The 27,008-nt window shown below is 39.8% G+C and overlaps 1 protein-coding gene and 1 long non-coding RNA gene across 6 annotated transcripts; one reads left to right on the forward strand and one right to left on the reverse strand.

Annotated features, from left to right (window-relative positions):
* Positions 1-272: 272 nt before the first annotated feature.
* On the reverse strand, positions 273-22,223 carry LOC145000251 (uncharacterized). Of its 5 annotated transcripts, none has more exons than XR_013661169.1 (6): positions 21,734-22,223; positions 19,761-19,811; positions 13,165-13,271; positions 12,029-12,109; positions 11,068-11,130; positions 8,137-9,322 (listed from the first exon to the last, which is right to left on the reverse strand). It is a non-coding gene; the product is annotated as an uncharacterized LOC145000251 (long non-coding RNA). The 5 variants fall into 5 exon arrangements; XR_013661168.1 differs by lacking the exon at positions 8,137-9,322 and adding an exon at positions 10,225-10,525; XR_013661171.1 differs by lacking the exons at positions 8,137-9,322; positions 11,068-11,130; positions 12,029-12,109 and adding an exon at positions 273-488.
* Positions 18,023-25,002, forward strand: LOC145000249 (DNA glycosylase/AP lyase ROS1-like). Its single transcript, XM_078959444.1, has 18 exons — positions 18,023-18,213; positions 18,462-20,015; positions 20,123-20,536; positions 20,605-20,695; positions 20,786-21,662; positions 21,759-21,838; positions 21,914-21,998; positions 22,298-22,389; positions 22,474-22,542; positions 22,648-22,767; positions 22,943-23,488; positions 23,577-23,613; positions 23,691-23,748; positions 23,842-23,981; positions 24,139-24,204; positions 24,325-24,439; positions 24,514-24,552; positions 24,662-25,002. The coding sequence occupies exons 2-18, from the start codon at positions 18,632-18,634 to the stop codon at positions 24,790-24,792; spliced, it is 4,344 nt and encodes a 1,447-aa protein (XP_078815570.1). The 5' UTR covers positions 18,023-18,213; positions 18,462-18,631; the 3' UTR covers positions 24,793-25,002.
* The last annotated feature ends 2,006 nt before the right edge of the window (positions 25,003-27,008 follow it).

The following is a 27,008-nucleotide window of genomic DNA, read 5'->3' on the forward strand; positions in this document are numbered from 1 at the left end:
GGATGAATTCACGTCAATTTTTGAATCATAAGAAACATACTTCCAAACCCTCCGCGATCTGATGACACAAATTGATGAAATTTTAGAACTTTTGTTCTTACCTATTGAATCCACGATCTGGAAGATTGTGGATGCGGGATTTGGAATGGGGATCGTCGTTAAGAAAGAGAGAGAGAGTCAGAGAGAGAGAGGGGGGAGGGGGGGGAGGGAGATATTTTCTTTTTGTTTTATTTTTAATTGTTGTGTAACGACCCAATTTTCATGTCCGAAAATTTCATTTTAAAATATTACTTTAGAAAACATTAATAGATAAAAACATTGTTTGATCACACCATAACACATCGCAAACCATGTTTTAAAAAGTCAAACCATACATCCCATCAAAATATCAGAGTACAATCCCAGTGAATCTCGTAAATGCAGAAACCAGAGTGTGTGCATGATGTGCCGCTACCGCGCTGGCTCCTTCCCCTTCGGTGAAGAGGTACCTGAAAACAAAACTGTAAACGTAAGCACAAAGCTTAGTGAGTTCCCCCAACGTACCACATACCATACAAACACATAACATACGTACTGCCAGGCTATTCTGGGGTGCCTGACTACCCGGTACGACCATTCTGGGGTGCCGACCTACCCATACGGCCATTCTGGGGTGCCGTCCTACCCGTGTCAAGCCATTCTGGGGTGCTGACTACCCATGTCAAGCCATTCTGGGGTGCTGACTACCCATCGGTCCTAACAACCGATCCTCGGGGACTGGTCCCCTCCTGCTACCTCTATCGCATAACATAACATGCCAACATACAAACATATCATCACATACTGTCAGACGTTTCTGGGGTATCTGACTACCCTGCGGTCCTAACAACCGAACTCTACTACTATCGCATATAACGTATCATGATAGCATATAACATATTAGGTAATAGCAAACCTAGATGATATCACAAAGACAATCATCTATCATACGTCCCCTACAGGTGGGCCGGCATTGTGGCCTTAGACTCACCACTACTGGAAGGTAACTCACCACAAAGTAGCTGCTGAACTGATCGAGAACTAACTGACTGCTGCTGCTCCGGAAATCCTCCGGCTGCAATTCCCACAACATACTCAATCAAACACTGTTAACTGTCCTTTGGTAAAATGACCATTTTACCCCTGGTCTAGCTCTAAGTCAATGTCAGAGTCAACTTTCAGTTGACCCGACTCACCGAGTTGGCTCTCCAACTCGTCGAGTCCCTATCAAACGATTGTCCTAAGTCCCTGTTTCTACTCGTCGAGTTAGGCTATGACTCGACGAGTTCATCTTCTAGACTGACGTTCAACCTCTTCATCCTACTCGCCGAGTTGTATGAACAACTCGTCGAGTTCGTCTTCATCCGAAGAACACTTATGCTAAGACTCGCCGAGTTGTATGAACAACTCGCCGAGTCTGTTCTTGATCTATGAAGATTGCCTTGGACTCGCCGAGTCAGGGCATTGACTCGCCGAGTCCTATCATGAGTGAGTTCAGCTTCCAACTCACTGAGTCACCCCCTGTGACTCACGGCTCAACTCGATACATCATAAAGGGACCAATTCAGTGACTCGCGACCAAACTCGTCGAGTCACATATACGATTCGCCGAGTCGCAGCCATGCATCCATCAAATACACCGATTTGCTCGATTCCAGTCCATGCCATTCACAGATCTGGGCTTCTAGGACACAAATCACACGTAAAGTTTCCAACTTTACGTGTAGATATTCACCAATATGGATTTTAAGGCTCAAAGTGCACCAAAAGAGGTAGATCTAGGGCTTTCATGCAATATGACCCCATAAAGGCATTAGATCCAAGCTCCAGGGACTAAATCATGCCTAGATCTAAAGGCTAACAACTTATTACAACCCACAAAGCACAAACAAGCTTGGGGAAGAGCCCAAGAAGGACTCCTATGAAGCTAAAAGAGATTACAAGCTTGAAAACAGAGGGGAAACGAGCTATACCTCAAGGAAAACGTTGAGATGACACAAAGATGCCTGGTCTCCTTCTCCTCTTCTTGATCTACTCTTCTTTCTCCTCAAAATCTTCAAGAACACTCCAAAACACTTCAATCTCTCAAGGAAATAAGGGTATAAACGAGGTTGGGAGTTCTAGGGGTGAATGGGGACGAGTTTGGGGCGGAATGAGGGTTTAAATACGGTGCAAACCCTTAAAATTTAGGGTTTCATCCAGCAGCGGTGACTCGCCGAGTCCGGGATATGGACTCGCCGAGTCGCCAACTTAAACGTGTCCTGAGTCTCGTCCCTACTCGGCGAGTCGGACCTATGACTCGCCGAGTCCAAGGCTAAAATAGGGAAATACTCAAATAAAATTCACATACCGGAAACCAGGTGCTACAAATCTCCCCCACGTATTTTAGACTTCGTCCTCGAAGTCTGCTGCTCGATCCTGAAACAGCTCGGAGTAATGCTCCATCATCTCGTCCATCGGCTCCCAAGTCCATTTCGAACCCTTGCGGTGCTGCCATTGCACCTTCACTAGTTCTACCCTCTTGTTCCTCAAAGCCTTTGACTTCCTGTCGAGTATTGCGACTGGGCGCTCAATGTAATTCAAGCTGTCATCAACCTGAATATCCTCCAATGGTACTACCGCTGAATCGTCCACCAAGCACTTCCGCAGCTGCGAAACATGGAAAGTGCTGTGGATCTGACTGAGCTCGGCTGGCAGATCCAGCCTATACGCCACCTTGCCCACCCGGGCTACAACCCTGAACGGCCCGATGAATCTTGGGCCCAACTTGCCCCGCTTCCTGAATCGAATGACGCCTTTCCAAGGCGACACTTTCAGGAGAACCATATCCCCGACTTGGAACTCCAAGTCGGATCAACGCTTATCGGCGTAACTTTTCTGCCGACTCTGAGCAGTCTGAAGTCTGCTCCGAACCTATTGGATCCTCTCGGTCGTCTCTAGCACCACCTCGGTGCTTCCCATGACTCTCTGGCCAACTTCACCCCAACATATCGAGGTTCTGCACCTCCGCCCGTACAACATCTCGAACGGTGGTCGGTCAATACTCGCGTGATAGCTGTTGTTGTAGGAGAACTCAGCCAAGGGAAGATAGGTATCCCAGCTACCACCGAAATCCAACACACACGCCCGCAACATGTCCTCCAAAGTCTGGATGGTCCGCTCACTCTGACCATCTGTCTGCGGGTGAAAGGTGGTGCTAAAATGCAATCGAGTGCCCAACTCGTCATGAAACTTCTTCCAAAATCTGGAAGTGAAACGTACATCCCTATCCGAGATCACCGATACCGGCACCCCGTGCCGCGCCACGATTTCCCTGATATAGATATCGGCCAACTTCTCGGCCGATATGCTCTCCTGAATCGGAATAAAGTGAGCACTCTTGGTCAGTCGGTCCACGATGACCCAAATCGAATCCACTCCACGCGTGGTTCTGGGAAGCTTTGTAATAAAATCCATGGTGATATCTTCCCATTTCCACAGTGGAATGTCCAACGGCTGCATCTTACCATGCGGTCTCTGATGTTCGGCCTTGACCTTCCTGCAGGTCAAGCACCGCTCTACGTACCATGCCACATCCCGCTTCATGCAGGGCCACCAATAGTTCAGACGAAGATCCCTATACATCTTCGTTGCCCCGGGATGGATAGAGAATCGGGACTTGTGCGCCTCATCCATCAAAATCTGGCAGACACCCCCGTGATACGGCACCCACACCCTATGGTGTAGTGTCAATAGACCCCGGCTATCATAATCAAAAGAGGATACCTGACCCACCACGCGCTCGCTCTTCCGATGCTCCTCCTTGATAGCCTCCTGTTGAGCCTCCCGAATTTGCTCCAATAGGGGAGTCACTACGGTCATCCTCAAGCATACGTCCCTGATCGGCGCCGCCTTGCGGCTAAGCGCATCGGCCACCACGTTGGCCTTCCCCGGGTGGTAAAGGATCTCGCAATCATAATCCTTCACCACATCCAACCACCGACGCTGCCTCATGTTCAGATTCGGCTGGTCCATGAAATACCTCAGACTCTTGTGGTCCGTGTAGATGGTACAACGAACCCCGTAGAGGTAATGTCGCCAAATCTTGAGGGCGAAGACCACGACCCCCAACTCCAAATCGTGTGTCGGGTAATTCGCCTCGTGGGGCTTGAGCTGCCTCGAAGCGTAGGCAATGACATGCCCCCTCTGCATCAGAACTGCGCCCAACCCCGAAATGGATGCATCACAATAAACCACAAAATCCTCTACGCCCTCAGGCAGGGCTAAGATCGGCGCCTCACACAATTTCTGTCTCAGCATCTCAAACGCAGCCTGCTGCTCGGGTCCCCACCGAAAGACCACGGCTTTCTTCGTCAGTCGTGTCAGGGGTACGGCTATCTTGGAGAAATCTTGGATAAATCTCCGATAGTAGCCCGCCAATCCTAGGAAACTCAGAATCTCAGATGGAGACTTCGGAACCTCCCATCTCATCACGGCCTCAACCTTGGCCGGATCGACCAGAATCCCGTTCTGGTTGACGAGGTGCTCAAGAAACTGCACCTCGCGCAGCCAGAACTCGCACTTGGAGAACTTGGCATACAAGCTCTCCCTCCTCAGGGTCTCCAACACCTCCCTCAGATGCTCCTCATGCTCCTCCTGGGTTTTGGAATAAACCAGGATGTCATCGATAAAGACTATCACAGACCGATCCAGCATCGGTCTGCAAACGCAGTTCATGAGATCCATGAACGCGGCAGCAGCATTGGTGAGCCCAAACGGCATCACCACAAACTCATAGTGGCCATAACGTGTCCGAAACGCGGTCTTCTGCGTATCCTCCTCCCTGACCCTCATCTGATGATAACCCGAACGCAAGTCAATCTTGGAGAACCAAGATGCTCCTTGAAGCTGGTCAAAGAGGTCATCAATCCTCGGGAGTGGGTAACGGTTCTTCACCGTCACCTTATTCAACTCCCGGTAATCTATACACATCCGATGCGACTCGTCCTTCTTCACAAATAGAATCGGGGCTCCCCAAGGCGAACTGCTCGGACGAATAAATCCCTTGTCCAGCAGCTCTTGCAGCTGCGTAGACAACTCCTGCATCTCGTGTGAAATCCCCAAAATCACGGCCAGAAAAGACCAGTTTTGTTTATACTTTATTTCAAAATCAGAGTTATCTTCTAATAAAAGGTTTGCGGAATTTGTCCCAAAACAATAATATGATAAAGATTTATCAAAAGCATTTCCATAGAAATGTATTCATTAAAAGACTCGGGATGTCATGTTCGTACAGATCAAAAGTATAAACAGTACAATATAAGCCTTACTACATTATTTCATATCTACAGGCCTATATCCGTAATCCCTCGTCCAAAACATCACACCTATGCTCATGCGCCACTACCTGTAATACATAAAACTGAGTGGGTCAGGCTTGGGAGCCTAGTGAGCACATAGGGTTTTCAACCCACAATAAATAAGTTTATTAATTTCATCAATCAACAATAACTCGATTACCCGTTCCCGTTATCCTCACTTTACGTCCCTAAACACCTATCATAAGGTACCTAGCCTAAGAATCATCATCGGGATGGACACTACTGCTAAGGGGATTCCTCAGCAATAAATGTCCTAATAGGCAACCATGTGGGGGATGGAGTACATCTGGTGAGCACACAGTTCAAATAAACACCTACAGGTTGCGAGCCTGCTAGTGTTCCACTGGACTGTCTAGAATAGTCCGTGGTCGTCATCTATACTCCGCTAGATGACTGGATCATCAATAACATCTATAACGAGGCCTCTCATTATTTTATTTTGTCACACAGCAACTATTACATCTACCCATGTTTTACCCAACACGTTTTGTAGATATAAAATACATATACAGTTTAAATCTTTGAAAACATGTATAAAACGTTCATCCAGCATAGATAGCAAGTATTCAGATAATATGCACACATAGCACGTAATTTATATTAAATACTTCATATCTATGTGTAAGTTGAAGGTAACTATGCACTCACCTGATTAGGTGGTGACTCAGCACTCGGACAGCGCTTCGATACTCTCAAAATGATATTCCTTTGATAAAACCTAGTATTGATACCACTAGGGTTTAGTCTAACGATAACCGTGACTAATTAATAGTCTGACTATTATTATTATTATATAAGCGTTAAATAACAGCCCAAATACTCATTATAAGTTCCTAATAATGTTACTATATTAAAACATAAGCTATACTAAAGATAGCGTAGGCATAACTCACTTACAGCGGGTTTTTCGCAAAACCGGGCTTCGCTGGAGCAGCGTTTCCGAGCCGAAAGGCTCTTTTCTCGGGACTCCGAGAGCCTCGGGGCTTCCTTCGGGTGCTAGGGGGTTTACCTAGGCTTTTAGGGGGGTTAGGGAGCTTAGAGAGAGAGTTTAGAGAGAGAAAGAAGAGGGGTGAGGGGTGAGGAAATGAGGGAACCCGGCACCTCTATTTATAGGGGAGGATTCTGATGGACTCATCGAGTCTGAGTCATGACTCGTCGAGTTGGTCCATGTGGTGGCCTTCTGGTGGTGCCACGTGTCCAATTCTGGTGGTGCCACGTCACCCCTATCCCGTGTCAGCCCTCAAACTTAGAAAAATCATAACTTTCGCATACGAGCTCCGTTTCCGACGTTCTTTATATCCACACGTAGGTAAAATCAAGATCTACAACTTTTGTTTAGACTCCGTCGGCTAATTCTCGAACGATCTCAAATTTAACAGTAGGAGGCGTTTAGACTGTTAAATGACCGCGAAGAGTTCATAACTCCTTCATACGGAATCCGTTTTCGTCTGTCTTTTTACCGTTGAGTTCCTATGAATGAGATCTTCAACTCTCATTTAGGTCGCATAAGCCAAAAACCGCTCGAACTAAAATTCGAGTTTCGGGCCGTGCACTACTAAGCCGAATCTTAGAAAAATCATAACTTCTTCATACGAAGTCAGATTTGGGCGTTCTTTTTATCGACGTTCTTAGTTTAACATATTCTACGACTTTTGTTTAGATTGCTAAGGCTAAAAAGTCTTCTATCGTAAATTCACTATTTACGTCTCCCGGTGCCGTGCCGGTTTTGCCGTAAAACTTCGGCGGGCCATAACTTCTTCGTTATAGCTCGGATTTCGGCATTCTTTATATGTACGGAAACCTTGAGACATATTCTACAACTTTATGTAGAGATATCGGGATTATCTCACACTTTAATTTTGACGCTCATTTTTATTCTTTATTAATTATACATTTATAATTAAATAATAAACACATAACTCACATAATACTCAAATATTTCATATTTATTACTTCAAAAAGAGTTACAATAGTTAACCTAGACTATTACATTGACAAAAATGCTTAGCCCTGAAACCCGGGCATTACATCTCGGGAGGGGCCAACCGATACGGTGCTTTGGCTATCGGAGCCGCATCGGGAATAAGATCGATCCTGAACTCTACCTGTCGCTCCGGAGGTATCCCAGGTAGTTCCTCCGGGAAAACATCTGCAAAATCTCGAACCACCGGGACCTCGCTCACGGTCGCCTTACCCGCCTCCCGAGTATCCATCACATACGCGACATATCCCGCGCATCCCTGCTGGAGATAACGCCTAGCCCTCGCTGTTGAACATACAGTGGGTCCACACTGTGGCCGTTCGCCATGAATCACTAACTCTCCCCCGCTTGGGGTCCTGACTCGCACTAGCTGTTGCGCGCAATCTATCACTGCCCCATTAGGGCTCAACCAATCCATACCAATAATCACCTTGTTCCCACGCAATGGAATGGGAACCAAGTCTACCAGGTAACGCTCCTCAAACAGTCGCAGAACGCAATCTCGAAACACCATCGATGCTTGCACCGATCGATCGTCAGCAATCTCTCCCTCTAACGGGCAATCTAACTCGCCTGAAGTCTCATGAAACCTCTTGCTAAGCGAAAGAGAAACGAACGACCGGGATGCACCCGAGTCGAACAATACCTGAACTGGGATGCCGTTCACATGGAACGATCCTAATACATATATATAAACACGGAGCACATATCAATATCATAACAACATAAAACATAAGATAGAAGGAAAGAATCATACCCGTCACCACATCGGGCGCGGCGCGTGCCTCCTCTGTAATCAGCTGGAATGCTCAGCTCCTCACCACCGGAGCCTCTACCTTGCCCTGACGGCCATCCGTGATCCGCAGGGTCGCTGGAGCTGGCGCCTTTACTGGCGCTGAAACTGTCAACATAGGGCAATTGGCCTTCTTATGGCCCCTCTGGTTGCAGTGAAAACACAGCAACTCCGATGTCTGAACAACTGTCGCAGGAGCAGTGCAATCCCTGCTGATGTGCCCAAACTTGCCGCACTTGTAGCAGCCTGACGATCCCATCCTGCGCGCCCCCTCGTGCGGCCTGCCGCACTTCCTGCAGCGGCTCGGTCCTGACTGGCCTTTCGGCCTCCCATCTGATCCCTTGGGCTTCTTCCCCGAAGCCCCTCCTGCCTGTCCCTCCTCAAATTTTCGTTTCCGGATGTGCTCCAAATCTATCTCCCTCTCCCTTGCCCTAGCGATCATAGAGTCCAAGGTAGGGCAAGCCGAAAAGCTAACATGCTCCCGGATGTCAGCTCGAAGCATATCGTGATAACGAGTCCTCCTCATATCCTCGTCACCAGCATACTGGGGCACCAACAAAGCCCTCTCCCGGAACTTGGCGGTGATCTCCGCCACAGTCTCCGTCGTCTGTCTCATATCCAGAAACTCCCTGGCCAGCTGCTGAAGCTCGACAGCTGGCGCAAACTCTGCCCTGAACTTGGTCACAAAGTCCGACCAGGTCATAGCCTCGATAGTTGAGGCTCCCAACGAGTCACCCACTGACTCCCACCAATCCCGGGCTCGGTCCCGTAAACACCCCGCTGCGTATCTCACCTTCGACCCACTCGGGGCAGAAGCTAGTCAGCTGTGCAGACTCGATGTCTGCAATCCATCGCCTGGCAGCAATGGGGTCCTTTACCCCATGGAAATCCGGCGCACCACTGCCCCTGAAGTCCTTGAAGGACAGTGTGCGTGACCCCGACTGGCCAGATGCCAAATCGCTCCTGAATGCCCGTAGGCGATCCTCCATCAACTCCATGATCCCTTCCTTGATCGACCCGAAGATAATGGGAGTCGACTCAAGGATGCCCCTGGTGATCTCTAACGCGATGAACTCGCGTAGCCCCTCATCTATCGGCTCGGACCCTGATCCCGAACCTGACCCTTCTCCAGAACCGCCGTCCACCGGCCTCGATCGAAGTACTACCATTCTGCAATACGTCACAACAATCATTAGATATACTGGTGCTCCCTGAGGAATCATAGCTACTTACAAGTTCCCTGGTCTTGTCTTGGCCTTCCTTGGTTCGGGTACGAATCCTCTGCTTTCAGTAGTACGGGCCCATACTACCTTCCACATCTATCCGTACCTTCTTCAAGGACTGCCTCGACCCCACCAGATCCCTTACACTAAGGCTAGTTACTATTATACTCATTCCCGGCTCGCCCTAGGGAAACCTCCGGCTCTATCCGATTCAATCCTCAGCTGTTGCAGGCCTCCTTGTAATGCCAATTAGCCATCACCCGAACACCATCACATGCGGCGAGACTCAGATAATCCTTCGAGTACCCGACTCGTCCCTACAACAGTTGGACTCAAACAAGAGCTGCGCGGTAGGATTAAATCCGGTACTCTAAGATTATTCAACTATGATCACATGTGGTGTGACGTATTCGCCTAATGGCTAATTCCCATTATTCGGAGTCCCACTTAGCACGAAGCAAGCAGCATTCGGACAAGGAAAAACGACTTCAAACAATTCCGCTCTCATAGAGAGGAGCTGAACTAGCACACCGTGTTAGCTTATACTACCAGGCAAACCCTAACAGGCTACCCTACCGCTGTCTACACTATACAAGCATGCAATTCACATATAGATAGAACACATAAGGCAGGCACATAAGGCATCGTTCCTAGATCCTTAGCCCTATTCTAGCATGCTGTTCTACAAAAGCTGATAAACATAACATAAACTGGTATGGGTACTTTGGGGAGTACTTACTTGAGCTCGGCCGGTCGCGCACATCACACACACTTTTGTTCTATCTTAAACTCTTTTCTCGTTGTTCGAAATCATTTTCAAAAAAGTTCTTTAAATCCCTAGATTTGAGTTCAGACACCCCCGAAGGTGAGTCCGAATCCCTCAAACCAGGGCTCTGATACCAACTTGTAACGACCCAATTTTCATGTCCGAAAATTTCATTTTAAAATATTACTTTAGAAAACATTAATAGATAAAAACATTGTTTGATCACACCATAACACATCGCAAACCATGTTTTAAAAAGTCAAACCATACATCCCATCAAAATATCAAATTACAATCCCAGTGAATCTCGTAAATGCGGAAACCAGAGTGTGTGCATGATGTGCCGCTACCGCGCCGGCTCCTTCCCCTTCGGTGAAGAGGTACCTGAAAACAAAACTGTAAACGTAAGCACAAAGCTTAGTGAGTTCCCCCAACGTACCACATACCATACAAACACATAACATACGTACTGCCAGGCTATTCTGGGGTGCCTGACTACCCGGTACGGCCATTCTGGGGTGCCGACCTACCCATACGGCCATTCTGGGGTGTCGTCCTACCTGTGTCAAGCCATTCTGGGGTGCTGACTACCCATGTCAAGCCATTCTGGGGTGCTGACTACCCATCGGTCCTAACAACCGATCCTCGGGGACTGGTCCCCTCCTGCTACCTCTATCGCATAACATAACATGCCAACATACAAACATATCATCACATATTGTCAGACGTTTCTGGGGTATCTGACTACCCTGCGGTCCTAACAACCGAACTCTACTACTATCGCATATAACGTATCATGATAGCATATAACATATTAGGTAATAGCAAACCTAGATGATATCACAAAGACAATCATCTATCATACGTCCCCTACTGGTGGGCCGGCATTGTGGCCTTAGACCCACCACTACTGGAAGGTAACTCACCTCAAAGTAGCTGCTAAACTGATCGGGAACTAACTGACTGCTGCTGCTCCGGAAATCCTCCGGCTGCAATTCCCACAGCATACTCAATCAAACACTGTTAACTGTCCTTTGGTAAAATGACCATTTTACCCCTGGTCTAGCTCTAAGTCAATGTCAGAGTCTACTTTCAGTTGACCCGACTCGCCGAGTTGGCTCTCCAACTCGTCGAGTCCCTATCAGACGATTGTCCTGAGTCCCTATTTCTACTCGTCGAGTTAGGCTATGACTCGACGAGTTCATCTTCTAGACTGACGTTCAACCTCTTCATCCTACTCGCCGAGTTGTATGAACAACTCGTCGAGTTCGTCTTCATCCGAAGAACACTTATGCTAAGACTCGCCGAGTTGTATGAACAACTCGCCGAGTCTGTTCTTGATCTATGAAGATTGCCTTGGACTCGCCGAGTCAGGGCATTGACTCGCCGAGTCCTATCATGAGTGAGTTCAGCTTCCAACTCACCGAGTCACCCCCTGTGACTCACGGCTCAACTCGATACATCATAAAGGGACCAATTCAGTGACTCGCGACCAGACTCGTCGAGTCACATATACGACTCGCCGAGTCGCAGCCATGCATCCATCAAATACACCGATTTGCTCGATTCCAGTCCATGCCATTCACAGATCTGGGCTTCTAGGACACAAATCACACGTAAAGTTTCCAACTTTACGTGTAGATATTCACCAATATGGATTTTAAGGCTCAAAGTGCACCAAAAGAGGTAGATCTAGGGCTTTCATGCAATATGACCCCATAAAGGCATTAGATCCAAGCTCCAGGGACTAAATCATGCCTAGATCTAAAGGCTAACAACTTATTACAACCCACAAAGCACAAACAAGCTTGGGGAAGAGCCCAAGAAGGACTCCTATGAAGCTAAAAGAGATTACAAGCTTGAAAACAGAGGGGAAACGAGCTATACCTCAAGGAAAACGTTGAGATGACACAAAGATGCCTGGTCTCCTTCTCCTCTTCTTGATCTACTCTTCTTTCTCCTCAAAATCTTCAAGAACACTCCAAAACACTTCAATCTCTCAAGGAAATAAGGGTATAAACGAGGTTGGGAGTTCTGGGGGTGAATGGGGACGAGTTTAGGGCGGAATGAGGGTTTAAATAGGGTGCAAACCCTTGAAATTTAGGGTTTCATCCAGCAGCGGTGACTCGCCGAGTCCGGGATATGGACTCGCCGAGTCGCCAACTTAAACGTGTCCTGAGTCTCGTCCCTACTCGGCGAGTCGGACCTATGACTCGCCGAGTCCAAGGCTAAAATAGGGAAATACTCAAATAAAATTCACATACCGGAAACCAGGTGCTACATGTTGGTAATAAAACAAAAATGAAAAATAAAATAATAAGGGGTAAAATCATCTTTACAAAAAAGTTCAAACCAATTTGGACCAAACTCGCAACAAAACGAAACTATTGGACCATCCTTGCAAGCCAAACCCATTTTGGACCAAACTTGCTAGTTTTGACATACCACAGGGGCCATTCTTGCAATTTTGTCTTTATAGTGATATCTATCTTTTAAAAGGTAATTATCCAAAATTTGAATAACTTTAAATTTTAAAATCAATAAGGAAAGCAATCTGAAAATCCTAGTTTCGGCGGGACGCATCGCACCTGCGTCTAGCAAGTTTAATTTTTTTGATTTTTCTTATTCTAATTACAAGAAACTTTTAAACAAATCATGGGGGTTGTAAAGTACAAGTAATCATGAAATTATGCTCTAAGACTAACTGCGGCGAATCTAGAACTAAAAACCATGTGGCTCCTTCTTTAAAAATTAGGTAGGTCCTTATTTTTTTCCAACACTAAAATATGGGTCTTAAAAAAATTTCTAGAAAATATTAAAATGTACGTAAGTCTTAGGACCTACCTTTGGTGTATGTAGCTACGCCCTTGAAGACCACTACTAAGTTTTCTATGTATCTAATCACATGATCATAGTGCAACAGAAACAAAACAATAATCATATATGTTCATACATTCTAAAGATCTAAGTTTCATGTTATTATAGGTATCTCATTAAAACATAAAGAATGAAGAATTACATACCTCTTTCAATACTAACGATCTCCTTGCTTGAGACCTTGTGTGTGCCACCTTGTTTGGATATAAGGATCCAAACTAGAATCCCTCTCTTGGTTCACACCCAATGACTTCTAAAGAGTAGAATAAAATTAATTAGGAGTGAAATTCTTTCTATAAACCTTAGAGAATGTGAGAAACTAATTATGATATGTGAAGTATGATTAACTAAATATGATATGCGAATTATGATTTACTGATTAACTAATTAATTGGATTGAATTGAACTTTATAGTATGATTTACTGATTAACAGTTTAATATATATATATATATATATATATATATATAAATTCTATATAATATAAAAAACGCTATAACGCCGCGAGAACCATGATTTCAAAAAGCAGCCGGTGACCGCTATTATATTTCCGACCATGATAACTGCTTAGTTAGCAGCACAACCACCTGCCATGAAAACCCACGGTGGTCATCTTTCGTGTTGTTGGAAATTTCATTAGAAATAACACACAGAAATCAAGCCATTATTTGATGGAGAATAAATGGAATGTTGAAGGATCCTGCAGAAATCTAGAGTTGGTGAGTAAGAGATGTCCGGTGGTGATAGTGAGGTATGGCATCGGCAACGCTCGGCAGCAACCTCTGGTACATGAGGGCAGCAATATTTGGGGGAATAGGGGATGGGCCCGGGAACTTGGATTTTATATATATATATATATATATATATATATATATATATATATATATATATATATATATATATATATATATATAATGATTAATAAAAAACATAAAATTAAAAAAGAAATACATAAGGGCATAATAGTCTGTTTACATCAATTAGGGACCAACGACGCAACAAAATCAAACTATAGTGATGGAGTGAGTTAAAAGAAAAAAAAAAAAGTTCGGGATCAAACGCACAAATTATCCTAAACCACAACAATGGAATGTTGAAGGATCATGCAGAAATCTAGAGTTGGTGAGTAAGAGATGTCAGGTGGCGGTAGTGAGGTCTGGCATCGGCGACGCTCGGCAGCGACCTCTGGTACATGAGGGCATCAATAACTTTTTCTATACATAATAATTTATATTTTATAAACGTATATCATACAACATTTTAAAACATTAATTATAGACAAAAGAAGATAACATGTGTTAGTGTATTGAAATAAAATATTCTAAACATTTAACTATCACTTATTTCTTTATCAGATTGTATACCACAAATCAAATATTATTAGGAAGAAAACAGACGTTGCAGAAGCTAACGTTCCTCCGTTAAACGTTTTATGTGATGAAAAGGAGCCGTAGACGCTGTTAAAATGCTTACCAACCGATTTAACATGTGCAGTGTGCCAAGTAAGCCCTTGGCACGTGTTGATAGACTCACGTGATTAGTCCAGTGAATCGCATGACACGCCGTTTGTCCGCATCCTTCTTACAAAAGTATCATTTTACCTCTTATCTAGTCCATAAATAATTATTAAGGCATTTCAATGGTAAAAGTACGGTTCTACCCCTCTTGTCCTCCGAAATTACATAATGATGAGCGGTTCCCAAATCCCAATAACTTCACATTTATTTATGTAATATTTTAATATATGACTACATAAATTTAATACAAACTCTGATAAAGGGGAAGTAATTAACTTTTTTCACAATCACACATGCATGACCGTTGGAGAATCTTAGTGGTTGACCTATTACAGTTATTGTTTTAATTTAAATATCTACGAGAGTTTTTAACCGACGAAATAGGTTATTGAAAAAAATATTTCTGAATTTAATATAATTTTAAAAATATTTATTAAATTAGTATTTTTTTTTTAATGTTTCCTACATTTACCAGGTAGGGCTTAATTATTGTTAGAGAATACCTTTATGCTTTTTTTCTTTTTTTAATGTGTACTTTTCTTTAGAAATCCTTTTTCCCCAAATGCATATAATCGAGTTTAATATTTGAGATTTATGTAATTTTATTATTTGACAAATGATTTTTAGTGATATTATTTGAATATATATTTAGTTTAATATTGTATTAATAGTAAATTTAATAATTGCGTTATTAGTAAATAAATCAACTGGTAAAATATATTTAATTTACTATTGTATGATCAAAATACATAAGGTAAATAAATTACATAGCCATTTATAGGCTAATAAACCTTGGAGTAACCATTAAAGGTAACTATGCACAATGGTAAAAGGTTTTAGGATAATTTATATTACTGCTAGCTGTAAAAAAAACTAAACAACTTCTACTTCTAGTTCAACAGTATCTGGTATTATCTTCTTTCTTTGCGGTCGAAAATTCAAATCATATTGTGGACAGATGTAAATTATATGTTAGATTATGAATAAATTAGATTTGAGGGTTTAAAAATTAACTATAAAAGAATTATCATTTGAGAAGCTCTTACTTGTTTATTATTATTATTATTTTATTAAAAAAAAATATATAAGCATTTTTATTTTCTGTTATATAAAACTTGTACATACAACATAGATATGAAAACTTTATTTTGTGTTATATAAAACTTTTGCAGCAAAATAAACTTATATGCATTACCTAGTATTTTATTAATAAAAAGAGAAAAAAATCTGTTTACTAGATATTTAATAGTCTTTAGAGATTATATACAGGTTGGAGGAAGAGACGGATCTCTTTTGCTTACAGATTGGAAGAGGTTACCGAGGAGTAAAGAGATGGCTGAGCTTGAGGGTTTAGAAGTTGATGTGGCAGGTACAACTCTGTCCGTTTCTGATCATATGTGGGTGTGGAAAGGTAGTTCTTCAGGGCTGTTCTTGGTTTCTTCTCTTAGAGGTTTAATGGTGTTAAATCAAGGTGCAAATTGTAGCATGGCTGACTTTCAATGGGTAAGTTGGGTACCTATCAAAGTTAATTGTTTCGTTTGGAGATTACTTGTAACAAGATCCCAGTTGCTTATAATTTATTGCTTATAGGGGTTGTGATTAATTAGTTGTCTTGCAAATGGTGTGGAAGTAAAATGGAGTCCATAGAGCATGTTTTTTTTAATTGCTCTTTTTCTGCACATATTTGGATTTGGTTTGGAGCATAGAGTGGCTTGTTTGTTACTGCTCCAACCTATATTGAGGACTTGATCTCTATATTAAAAATCCCAGTGGTAAGTAAAAAGAGGAAAAAATTGGGGTTGACGCTTTTATACTCAGTGGTGTGGGTTATTTGGAAAACTCATAATGCTTTGGTCTTCAACAATAGGACAAATTCTTCGCTCAAGGTGGCAGATGAAATTCAATTGTTATCCTTTAATTGGTTTAAGAATAGATCGATGTTTAGAAATAGTTATTGGTCGGATTGGTCTATTTTACCGTTTCTTGCTCGTTTTTTACCAATCACAACTTGTGTCAAACTTACTTTCTATAGATTGGTACATTATTTTGAAGTAAGGCGTCCTTTAGGATCTAGTACCCAAGTATACTCCTCAAGTTGTTGTAAAACAAGTGGTTTTAATGTCAATAGCAAGTGCACACTCATTGAGATCTTTTAATCAAGAGAAAGATATATTTGAGTTGATAACTCAAAAAAGAAAAAATGTGCAAGTAGTTAATTTGAAAAAAAAAAAAAACATGTGGTAAGTTAGAGATATATTAAATATCTTTGTTCTCAAGTTTTAAGTGTATGTGTCAAACTATCCTTGAATAGTTGGCAATATGTTCATAGATTTTACTCCATTGCAGAATATTGTTCTACTTGGGCATCTGAGTTTTCCCCACTTCCTCATAAAGCGTATTGGCCGCACTCTTCATCCAGATAATTGCTTCCAAATTTAGAACTTGTACAAAATAAAAAAGATCTTCCTCGCTCAACAAGACTACGAAATGGAATGAACATCAAAGAAAAAAAAAAGGTACCTTTGTGGGATTTATAGGCAAAGTGATCATAATCGGAAAAAAATATCTCTTTAAGCCAATGTGAATGCAAAGACATTAAAGTTAATCGGTTCAATCAATAGAACTATTTATTTTTTTCATTCCGTTTTTGTAAGAAGTCGTTATTGGATTTATACCCAAAAAATATATCGCACGTTCGATGTTGGCTTTAATCTACAATGTCTAACATTATTGTTTATCAATTAATCTTATTTACAATTAAGAATATTTATTGAGATTTCATTAATTTGTTATTATAATATATTTGTAATTTTTGTATATAAGTTAATAGCAAAGGTTAGAAAACGTCGAAATTATATTAAAAAACACTAAAAATTAAAACAATAGACGAAAATATTAAAAGAGTTACAAAAATATTGTTTTGGTAAATATATTTGAAACTACACCTATTTGATAAATATTTTTTCAAATACACCCATTTGGTAAAAAAAACCTCTACAATTTGAAAATACAAAGTTCTAAAACAAATTGAAAAAATAACATATTATAAAAAGATATCAACACATATAACTTTATTATAGTTTAAATTTCATAGTTATTTATAATTTCTAAATAAAAATAGATTGAAAAAACATCGCGTTAACAAATGAGATTACGATGTTACGATAAAAAGTTAAAGAAAATATATGACATCAAAATATATTATATAAAAATATGATATCACACGACAAAAATAAAATATATTATTCTTTCTTGCATTTAATCTTATATAATATGTAAAGAAATTTAGATTGTGTTTGTCAGTTTGTGTGGGTCCTATATTTGAATAGGACACACCTTTTCTAACTACCAGTCTCCTTATCTATGTTTTGTTTTTAATATGTTTGAATATTACACGTGTGTAATTCGAAACCGTTATAAATTTCGAATTACAGCTTATCTCCCGCGAACCCATACCATGCAGAACTTTACGTAAACTAAAGGGGTATCAAAATACTAACTGAGAACAAGAAGCAATGAATAAAAAACTCTGATTCTGTTCGCTTCTCTCTCTCTCCACCCTCTTTCTCTCTTTCTATGGACTGAACCACTGCTTTCCAATTAACTTTTCTCGCCGACCACCGACTGAATCAGATCTCCGGCCATAAAATCTACGTCTCCGATTACTCCCGTCAGCGAGGTTAGTCACTTTTCATTGTATTCATCTTTTCCGGCGATGAAAGACGCCTAGTAATCTACCACAACATCCGATTTAACACAAACTTTACGTTTTCTACGTTTTTTGGTGTATATAATTATTTACTCGTGTTTTCACAACCTCCATTTGCTGTATACCGGAAGATCTGATGGTTATTTGGGATATATAATATAATTAGCATAAATTTTCCCGATAAATTATCAATTTTGACGAATTGATTTATTCTGCAGGATAGCGTTTGAAGGCAGACTGATGGCGAAGCGGAAACACTGTAAAATCTGATTTTTTTATTTTTGTTCCTTTTTTCGCTGCAATTTGTTGAAATAAGAATCGCTAGAGTTTTAGGGTAGGCGAGAATAAGAAAAAAAAAATTGTGCTTTTTTCTTTATTTTTTCCGAAAATGGATAATAAAGAGGGGGAAGGTTCATCTTCTCACCAAATTTACCCAGCTGACGGCGTTTATGCTCCGGCGACACCAGCAAAGCCAAGCCGATCGGAAAACACGATCTCAAAACACTGGCTACAAACTCCGTTTGATGAAGCGTTGTTTGAAGATTCACAAGCGAACAAGAATTTCAGCTGCTGGGAGAATAATTTGGGTCAAAATTTCGAGATCAACGGTGGAATTTGTGATAATGGTAATAATATTAGGTTTTCCATTGATGACGTGGAACCATGGCATAGTATTCCTTGTATAGATCTACTTGCCCTCGCAGATGCCAATGGATCGGCAAAGCTTCATAATTTCTTATCCGATCTAAACGCGCCACCACCGGAAACCGTCGTAACAGAACCGGTGGCGGAGGTGATTATCGCACAATCACAGGAAGCTGAAATTTCAACAATTGTGGAATCGAATCAAGAAAAGGGATTGAGTGAACAAATCAATTTGAATGAAACGCCACAACAACCGAAGCAACGGAGGAGAAAGCACAGACCGAAGGTGATAAAAGAGCGTAAGCCCAGAAGTGCAAAAAAGCCCGCTACTCCAAAGCCCGATGGTTCTTCAACCGGAAAGAGAAAATACGTCAGGAGAAAACCACTTGAAAAATCGACACCAACAAAAACAAAAACAAAAACACCTGTTGTTGAGGGAATCATAGATCTGACCAAAGATGAAGAAGAAAAAAGTGAAAAATCATGTAAAAGAAGAATCAACTTTGATGAGGTTGAGAAAACATGCTCTACAAGCACTACCCCTATCACCCCAAGTAAAACTGAAACCCAACAGGGGAGATCAAGATCCATTAAAGATGTCAATGGCGATGGGAATCAAAGTCACAAAACAGCAAAATGTAGGATAAATTTCTTGCAAGAAACTCATGAGAAAGGAGTGATTACTAATGTATCAAGTCCGAATGAATCAAACTGCAGCACAAGTGCACAGGGATCAAAGCAACAGATTGAAAATGGAAATGGAAATGGAGTTGGAGTGTCGCCTTTTCCTGATTCTTTGGAGGCATATCTATCAGTGTACACAGACTATAACAATAACAGTAGTAATAATAATAACAAACCAGTGAGCTTACCTGTGATTAGCAAGAAAAGGAGAATCAGAAAGCGGAAGACTTCCATGATATCTGTGTGGGAAAATGGTATAAAAGTAAGTTATGATCAGCAATCTTACAGATACATGCAAGCATCGACTGGATTTAAAGGAGAAGCAATATATGAGGCGGAAATCCAAGTGAGTAAAGCAACCAAGAAACGTGCAAAGAAAACAACAACCACTATGGTGGTGGCTTCTTCGTATCAAGACCAAATAAGCTTCACAAACAACTTAGGTATTTTATATTTTATATATTATATATACTAAATTAATTGAAAATAAAAAAAAATGTGTCTGTTTTAAACTTTTAAAATCCTTGTGTGATATATTCAAATATTGCAGGGTGTCAACCAAATTTAAGATGGAATTTTGATGAACTTGTTAAGCAATTTGAGCGGATGGATATTAATGGATTGATGGAGGAAAAGGACAGGGTGGCGATTGTTCCTTACTTGTCAAGAAACAATGAAAAGAATGAGAATGTGAATGTGAATTTGAATGCTATTGTTCCTTTTGAAGGACATGGGAGTGTAGTTCCATATGATGGGTTGTTTAATCCGATTAGAAGAAGAAAGCCAAGGCCTAAAGTTGACCTTGATGATGAAACAAGTAGAGTTTGGAGGCTATTATTGGAAGATATAAATAGTCAAGGAATCGATGGAACAGATGAGGATAAAGCAAAGTGGTGGGAAGAAGAACGAAGAGTGTTTAGTGGAAGAGCAGATTCGTTCATAGCTCGCATGCATCTTGTCCAAGGTTAGAATCGTCTTTTCACAAAAATATCATTCGAAAATTTATCAATACTGAAAATGTAAGTTTTGCAGGGGACAGACGATTCTCTCGGTGGAAAGGATCTGTTTTGGATTCTGTGATTGGGGTTTTTCTTACACAGAATGTATCGGATCATTTATCAAGGTAAACTTAAATTAAAAATTAATAATAAAAAACAATTTTTGTATTTTTTTCATTAAACAAAAAAGTTTATATTTTCACTTGCATTTGCAGTTCGGCATTTATGTCTCTTGTATCACGATACCCCTCCAAGTCAAAAAGCAGCAGTGAACCTCTTCATGAAGAGAATTCAGTTGTGTCTGTTGAAGAGCCTTTAGATGAAGAAGAAACCATGATGTTGAAGGATAATGAAAAAAGAGAAGTTGTATACAGCAATGAAGTTTCTAAAAATGTCGCGTATACAGTCGACTTTAATGAAAATTCAGAATGTGGAGTTGAAGATATAATTTCCTCACAGAATTCTACAGATACATCTCCAAGCTCTGTACAATCATCAGTTGTTCATAGTCAAAGTCAAAGTCAAAGTCAAACCACTGAAGAACAACAAAAGGACAGGTGTCAACCTAATGAAGAGCAACAAAAGGATAGGTGTCAAGCTACTGGTCTTAATGAGTACACTTCTTTTGTTGAGTTACTTCACATGCAAGGATCCAACACATCACCTTGTTGCAATGGTTCTGAAAATACCCTTCTACCTAAAGAGTGTGGAAGTGAAGAAAGTGGATTATCTGCAGAATCTGCAAGTCAAGCTAGGGGTAAAACGGTCGAAACAATAAGTTCCCAAGAATCCCACAAAACCAATGAGGTGCGACAAGCATTTGATAAGGTGGTTGAATTTAATTCAGGTGGGAGTAGTCAAACAGTTGATAAGGGTAGATCTGTAATTGATAAAGTGAGAGCTGGAAAGAAACAGGTTAAAGTTGAATGGGATAAATTAAGATTACAAGCTGAAGTCAAAGAAAAGAAAGAGAGAACTCCTTACACAATGGATTCATTGGACTATGAAGCATTAATGAACGCAGATGTTAGTGATATTGCTGATGCCATAAAAGAAAGGGGTATGAACAATGTACTTGCAACAAGAATTAAGGTATGATTGTATAAATGTCATTTTTTATAATAAATAAACATTTTGATATTATTTAAATATAAATGGCATACCGTGTAAATATCTGCATTGATACAGGCCTTGCTTGACCGGATTGTACAAGACCATGGAAGTGTTGACCTTGAATGGTTAAGAGATGTTCCCCCTGATAAAGCAAAGTAAGCCCATTAGAATTTTTTTTTTTACAATTAATATTATTTGAAATAGTAACTAATATTTTTTTATGATTTCAGGGAGTATTTGTTAAGCTTTAGAGGATTGGGATTGAAAAGTGTAGAGTGTGTTCGACTTCTAACACTTCACCATCTTGCCTTCCCTGTAAGAATTATTCCTGAGATATTATAGTTCATCATTTTTAGTATGAGTAAATTACAAAAATGGTCCCTATGCTTTCTGATTTTTACCATGTTTAGTCCAAAACTAAAACGCTTTTCAATTTGTTCCTTATTTCAAGATTCCAGAGACCAAATTGAATATGAAACCTTGAAATAAGGACTAATATTAAGAAACTTTTCAATTTTGGACTAAATACGGTAAAAATGAAAAAGCACAGGGACTTGTTTTGTAATATTCATAATCAAACATTTTGACATGAATGATTGAATGCTTTGAACTAGGTTGACACAAATGTGGGGCGTATAGCTGTAAGACTCGGATGGGTACCCCTGCAACCACTTCCTGAGTCTCTTCAGTTGCATCTTTTAGAATTGTAAGTACTAAACTTTTGTAAAATTGTTTATTAAAATTTAAAACTTTATCATTTATTAAAAATAATACTTAAATTTCTACACAGGTATCCAGTTTTGGAGACGATTCAGCAGTACCTATGGCCACGACTTTGCAAGCTTGACCAGAGAACTTTGTATGCCAACTGTTTTCATGCATTAATATTTAATATCTAACACTATGCATATAAACAATTAAACATTAAAAAATTAATTAATTAAAACTCTCTATTTATTTACAGGTATGAATTACATTACCAGATGATTACATTTGGAAAGGTTTTTTGCACAAAGAGCAAACCAAATTGCAATGCATGTCCAATGAGAGGAGAATGTAGACATTTTGCAAGTGCATTCGCAAGGTCAGACATACTTAAACTAAAGGGCATTTATGTCTTTTCCACAAACAAGATATCAAGAGCAAGACTCTCCTTGTTCCACCTTTTTCGTTGGGACAAAATATTATGATTTTTGTCTCATTGACATTAATCACAGTCAAAGTCAAAGTCAAAGTTTTAATTATAATTTTTACTGCAGTGCAAGGCTAGGGTTACCAGCACCAGAGGGGAGTGTAGCAAGTATAACAGAAAACAAAACTGGTCAAAAACTAATTGGAATGTCAGATCAACCTAATGAACAACTACAACAGCTATCTGAACTCCAAAATTGCAATCAACCTAATGAAGAACAACAAAAACTATCTGAAGTCCAAAATTGTAACCCTGTTGTTGAAGAATCATCAACACCAGGGACAATAATTGAAGTAGCATCAACATCAGGGCCTATAGTGGAGGTGCCATTGTCACCAGAGCCTATAATTGAGGTTCCCACAACACCAGAGCCAGAACAGATACAACAAGAGCTTGATATGGAGGATTTTTGTGAAGAAGACAGTGAAGAAATTCCTATGATTAAACTAAACATGGAAGAGTTTACTCAGAATTTGCAGACTTACATGGAAAGACACATGGAACTTGGAGAAGGTGACCTGTCAAAAGCACTAGTTGCCTTAACATCAGAAGCTGCAGCAATCCCTGTACCTAAACTTAAAAATGTCAGCCAACTAAGAACAGAACATCAAGTGTAAGTGATTGTGAAAAGATGATTTATGTTATTTTTAGCAGTTGTGTGATTTGTGAATTCTAATGGCTTTTTGGTATCAATTTTGCAGATATGAGCTTCCAGATTCACATCCTCTTTTGGAAGGGGTAAGTGTACCTTATGAAGAATATGAAATGCTCTTGATTTGATTTATGCTTCTTAACAAATGTGTCATGAATTACAGATGGACACACGAGAGCCTGATGATCCTTGCTCATACCTTCTTGCAATTTGGACACCTGGTGAGTGGATGAAATGAAAATGAGAGAATTAAATATAAATGGTTTTGTGAAAGTGAAATGCTGATTGAATTATTTGTTTGTTTATACCAATAGGTGAAACTGCAGATTCGATTCAACCGCCAGCTGGACAATGTTCCTCCCAAGAATCTGGCTCATTATGTAATGAAGAAACATGTTTTTTCTGCAACAGCACACGAGAAGCAAATAACCAAACTGTTAGAGGGACACTCTTGGTGAGTTTGTAGATATTAAAAAAAAAAAAAAAAAAAAAAAAAAAAAAAAAAAAGTAACGAAAGAAAGATGCTATAATAATTGTTCAAATCAGTATGTAAATTCAAATACATTGTCCTGTTCATATCTCTCAATTTTAAAAATACAAATCATGTACAGATACCATGTAGAACTGCAATGAGAGGGAGCTTTCCACTCAATGGGACATATTTTCAAGTGAATGAGGTATGACTTTGCTTAACATGAACTCTTTCTGATAATCAAGTATTTTTCTTTTTCTTTTAGTTCTTTCTTTACTAAATGTTATTGTGATGTTTGAAACAAACAAATTCTATTGGAATGCAGGTGTTTGCAGACCATGACTCAAGCCTTAATCCAATTGATGTCCCGAGATCTTGGTTATGGAATTTACCAAGAAGAACAGTGTATTTTGGTACTTCTATACCAACAATATTCAAAGGTAGAAAGAAAAAAGTTTGAATCATTTAAAATGGATACCAAACTCACAAGAAGTAAATTTTTTTTATCTGACAGGCCTTACAACAGAAGATATTCAATACTGCTTCTGGAGAGGTCTGTAGATATCATATAGATCATAGATCTTTATAAGTTATAATAATGTTATGTTACACTAATCATTTTTTCTTAAGACTTGGTTTTAACTTTTAATGATGTAATTCAGGATTTGTTTGTGTGAGGGGATTTGACCAGAAGACACGGGCCCCACGCCCACTTATGGCCAGGCTACACTTTCCAGCTAGCAAGAGAGCAAAGACCAAGACTGATGCAAATGCAAATGCAAATGCAAATTAGAGATAGAGATATAAATGGCATGTATAAAGAGCAACAGCAGACATATAGCTTTGGTGAAAAGACAATGTCTGCTGTTGATGGCCAGAGTGGCTTGATTCATAGCTTAGGATTTCATAGAGACAGCAGTTAATTTGTATTAACCCAAAGATAAATTGTGATATTGTATTGTTTTAGCTTTGTTCTAGAGATGTTATGAGTTTTTACTCTGAATCCTTAGCTGTTTGTTCTAGATCTATACTGATATGAGATTGGTTGATTTGCAAAACACAAATTCCAAAATAGAACACTAAAGAAGCAGATGGTGACTATTAGTGCATAAAAAAACTGAAAGAGTTGCATAAAATTGACATACAGGGAAAGCTGAGAAATATGTAATGTCATTTCAAGCTGATAAACAGATAACAGAAAGGCTAGTACTTATCTATTTGAGAGAATCAGTCAATGTCAACAACCATGTCAAGCCTTCAAGCATAGATATGCAGTTTGTTCAGTAGTGTATGCGTTCATAATTGGAGAACCAATCAGCAGTGCCATTTACAGCATACAAACATCAAAAAAAAATCTATCCATTGCGTATGTATGGTTCGTGTGTTCGCCTTATCATGCTGACTGAATACAGATTCACAGACATTCAAGATGTACAGAATCAGCAGAAAACAAGCGCAGATTTGATCCAAATCGAACAATTACTGTTAATAATAAGGTTAAGTCGTCAAAAATTACACAAACGTATATACAATAAACCTATATGATCGATCTACTTGTGATATCATGCGATTATAACATCCATTTACCTTGTACGTGACTTTGCACAATCCGATAACAAAGAAATCTATCGGTATATAAGTTTGATGATAACAACTCGCATGTAGATATATTCATTAATGTAACAAAGTAAGTACATCAAATCTGTGACGTACCTTTCTGAAATCGACATGCCGATAATGTACAGACGCAGAGAGTTGATGCGGCGGAGAGTGGAAATGATATTGACGACGACGGATGCCTCGTGGGAACCAGGTGGAAATGGTAATGGTGAATCCGGGATATGTGTTTTGGTATATTTCCCGCCTTTCCGCTATTAGATATTTGGACTCCCTCTTCTTTTTGACCAAAAGTTGTGTTGCTATCCGGTTCAATCTTATACTTTAACTAAACTACAATTTTGGTACCTAAACTAATTACTGTTATATTTTGATCTAAAATTGTTGATTTTATGTCATTTTGGTCCTTCATTTTCTTGATCTCTATCAAATGAAGTCATGTGAAATTGTGCATAACAATTTAATTTTTAAGAGTATTCTGTACATTTCTTTTTCTTTTATATCATTTCTATATTTGTTTATGATGGGTACCTTGGTCATGGGATAGTTTGTGACTAGACATCGGCTTTAATTTCAGCCTCATTAATATCTTAAACAAATCAGTTAGCCGTATTATCATCGTAAGGCTAAAGGGAGTGATAACACTCTTAACACCTTACCACTTAGGTGTTTTGAGTGTATAGAATGTCTCCCATATTTGAAGTCTCTCCCTTTGTATTTATGGGTGATGAGAACCTATTGGATTCAGATAAGAACTTCATTAAGTATTTGTATTCGAATAAGGATTCTTTAAAATTAAAAATGGACCTGTATGTGCGTGTTTGTGTGTGTATAGATAAGTTCAACTGAGAAAATAAAAAATGTTGAGAAATGGGGAATTATTCTCAATCGCTCGTTTATTTTTGCCGCAAAAGTCTCTGTCGTACCGGCGGAAATGGGAAATGAATACACATATGTGTTTTCAACAAAACATGTTTTCTTAAACTATGTTAATCATTATCTTAATATATACAAAACATAGTTTTTTCGGGTTTTTTTAAGGAGCTAATTTTATTGAAAATTGATTTTAAATATATCAAAATTCATAATTTTGTATTCACTATAAATAGACATTCATATTGATATAGTTTTAAGATAAAATAAATTTTTTATTTTTTATAGTTTCAGCTATCATTATTCATAAGTTAATAAATATACATCCTTGTCACACCCCCAAACCAAGGATGGCGGAAATGTCCGGGGGTGGAGGACTTCATGTAGAGTATCACAACAATGAGTATAATGGTGCTCAAAGTAAATACAACCAACACAAATATAATTGAAAACGTTACATCGAAGCACATGTTTACATGATTCACATCAATTACATTATGATACAAAATGAACTGTTTG

Source organism: Lactuca saligna, chromosome 6, assembly GCF_052625555.1.
Source record: "Lactuca saligna cultivar CGN05327 chromosome 6, ASM5262555v1, whole genome shotgun sequence".
In the NCBI taxonomy this organism is placed as follows: domain Eukaryota; kingdom Viridiplantae; phylum Streptophyta; class Magnoliopsida; order Asterales; family Asteraceae; genus Lactuca; species Lactuca saligna.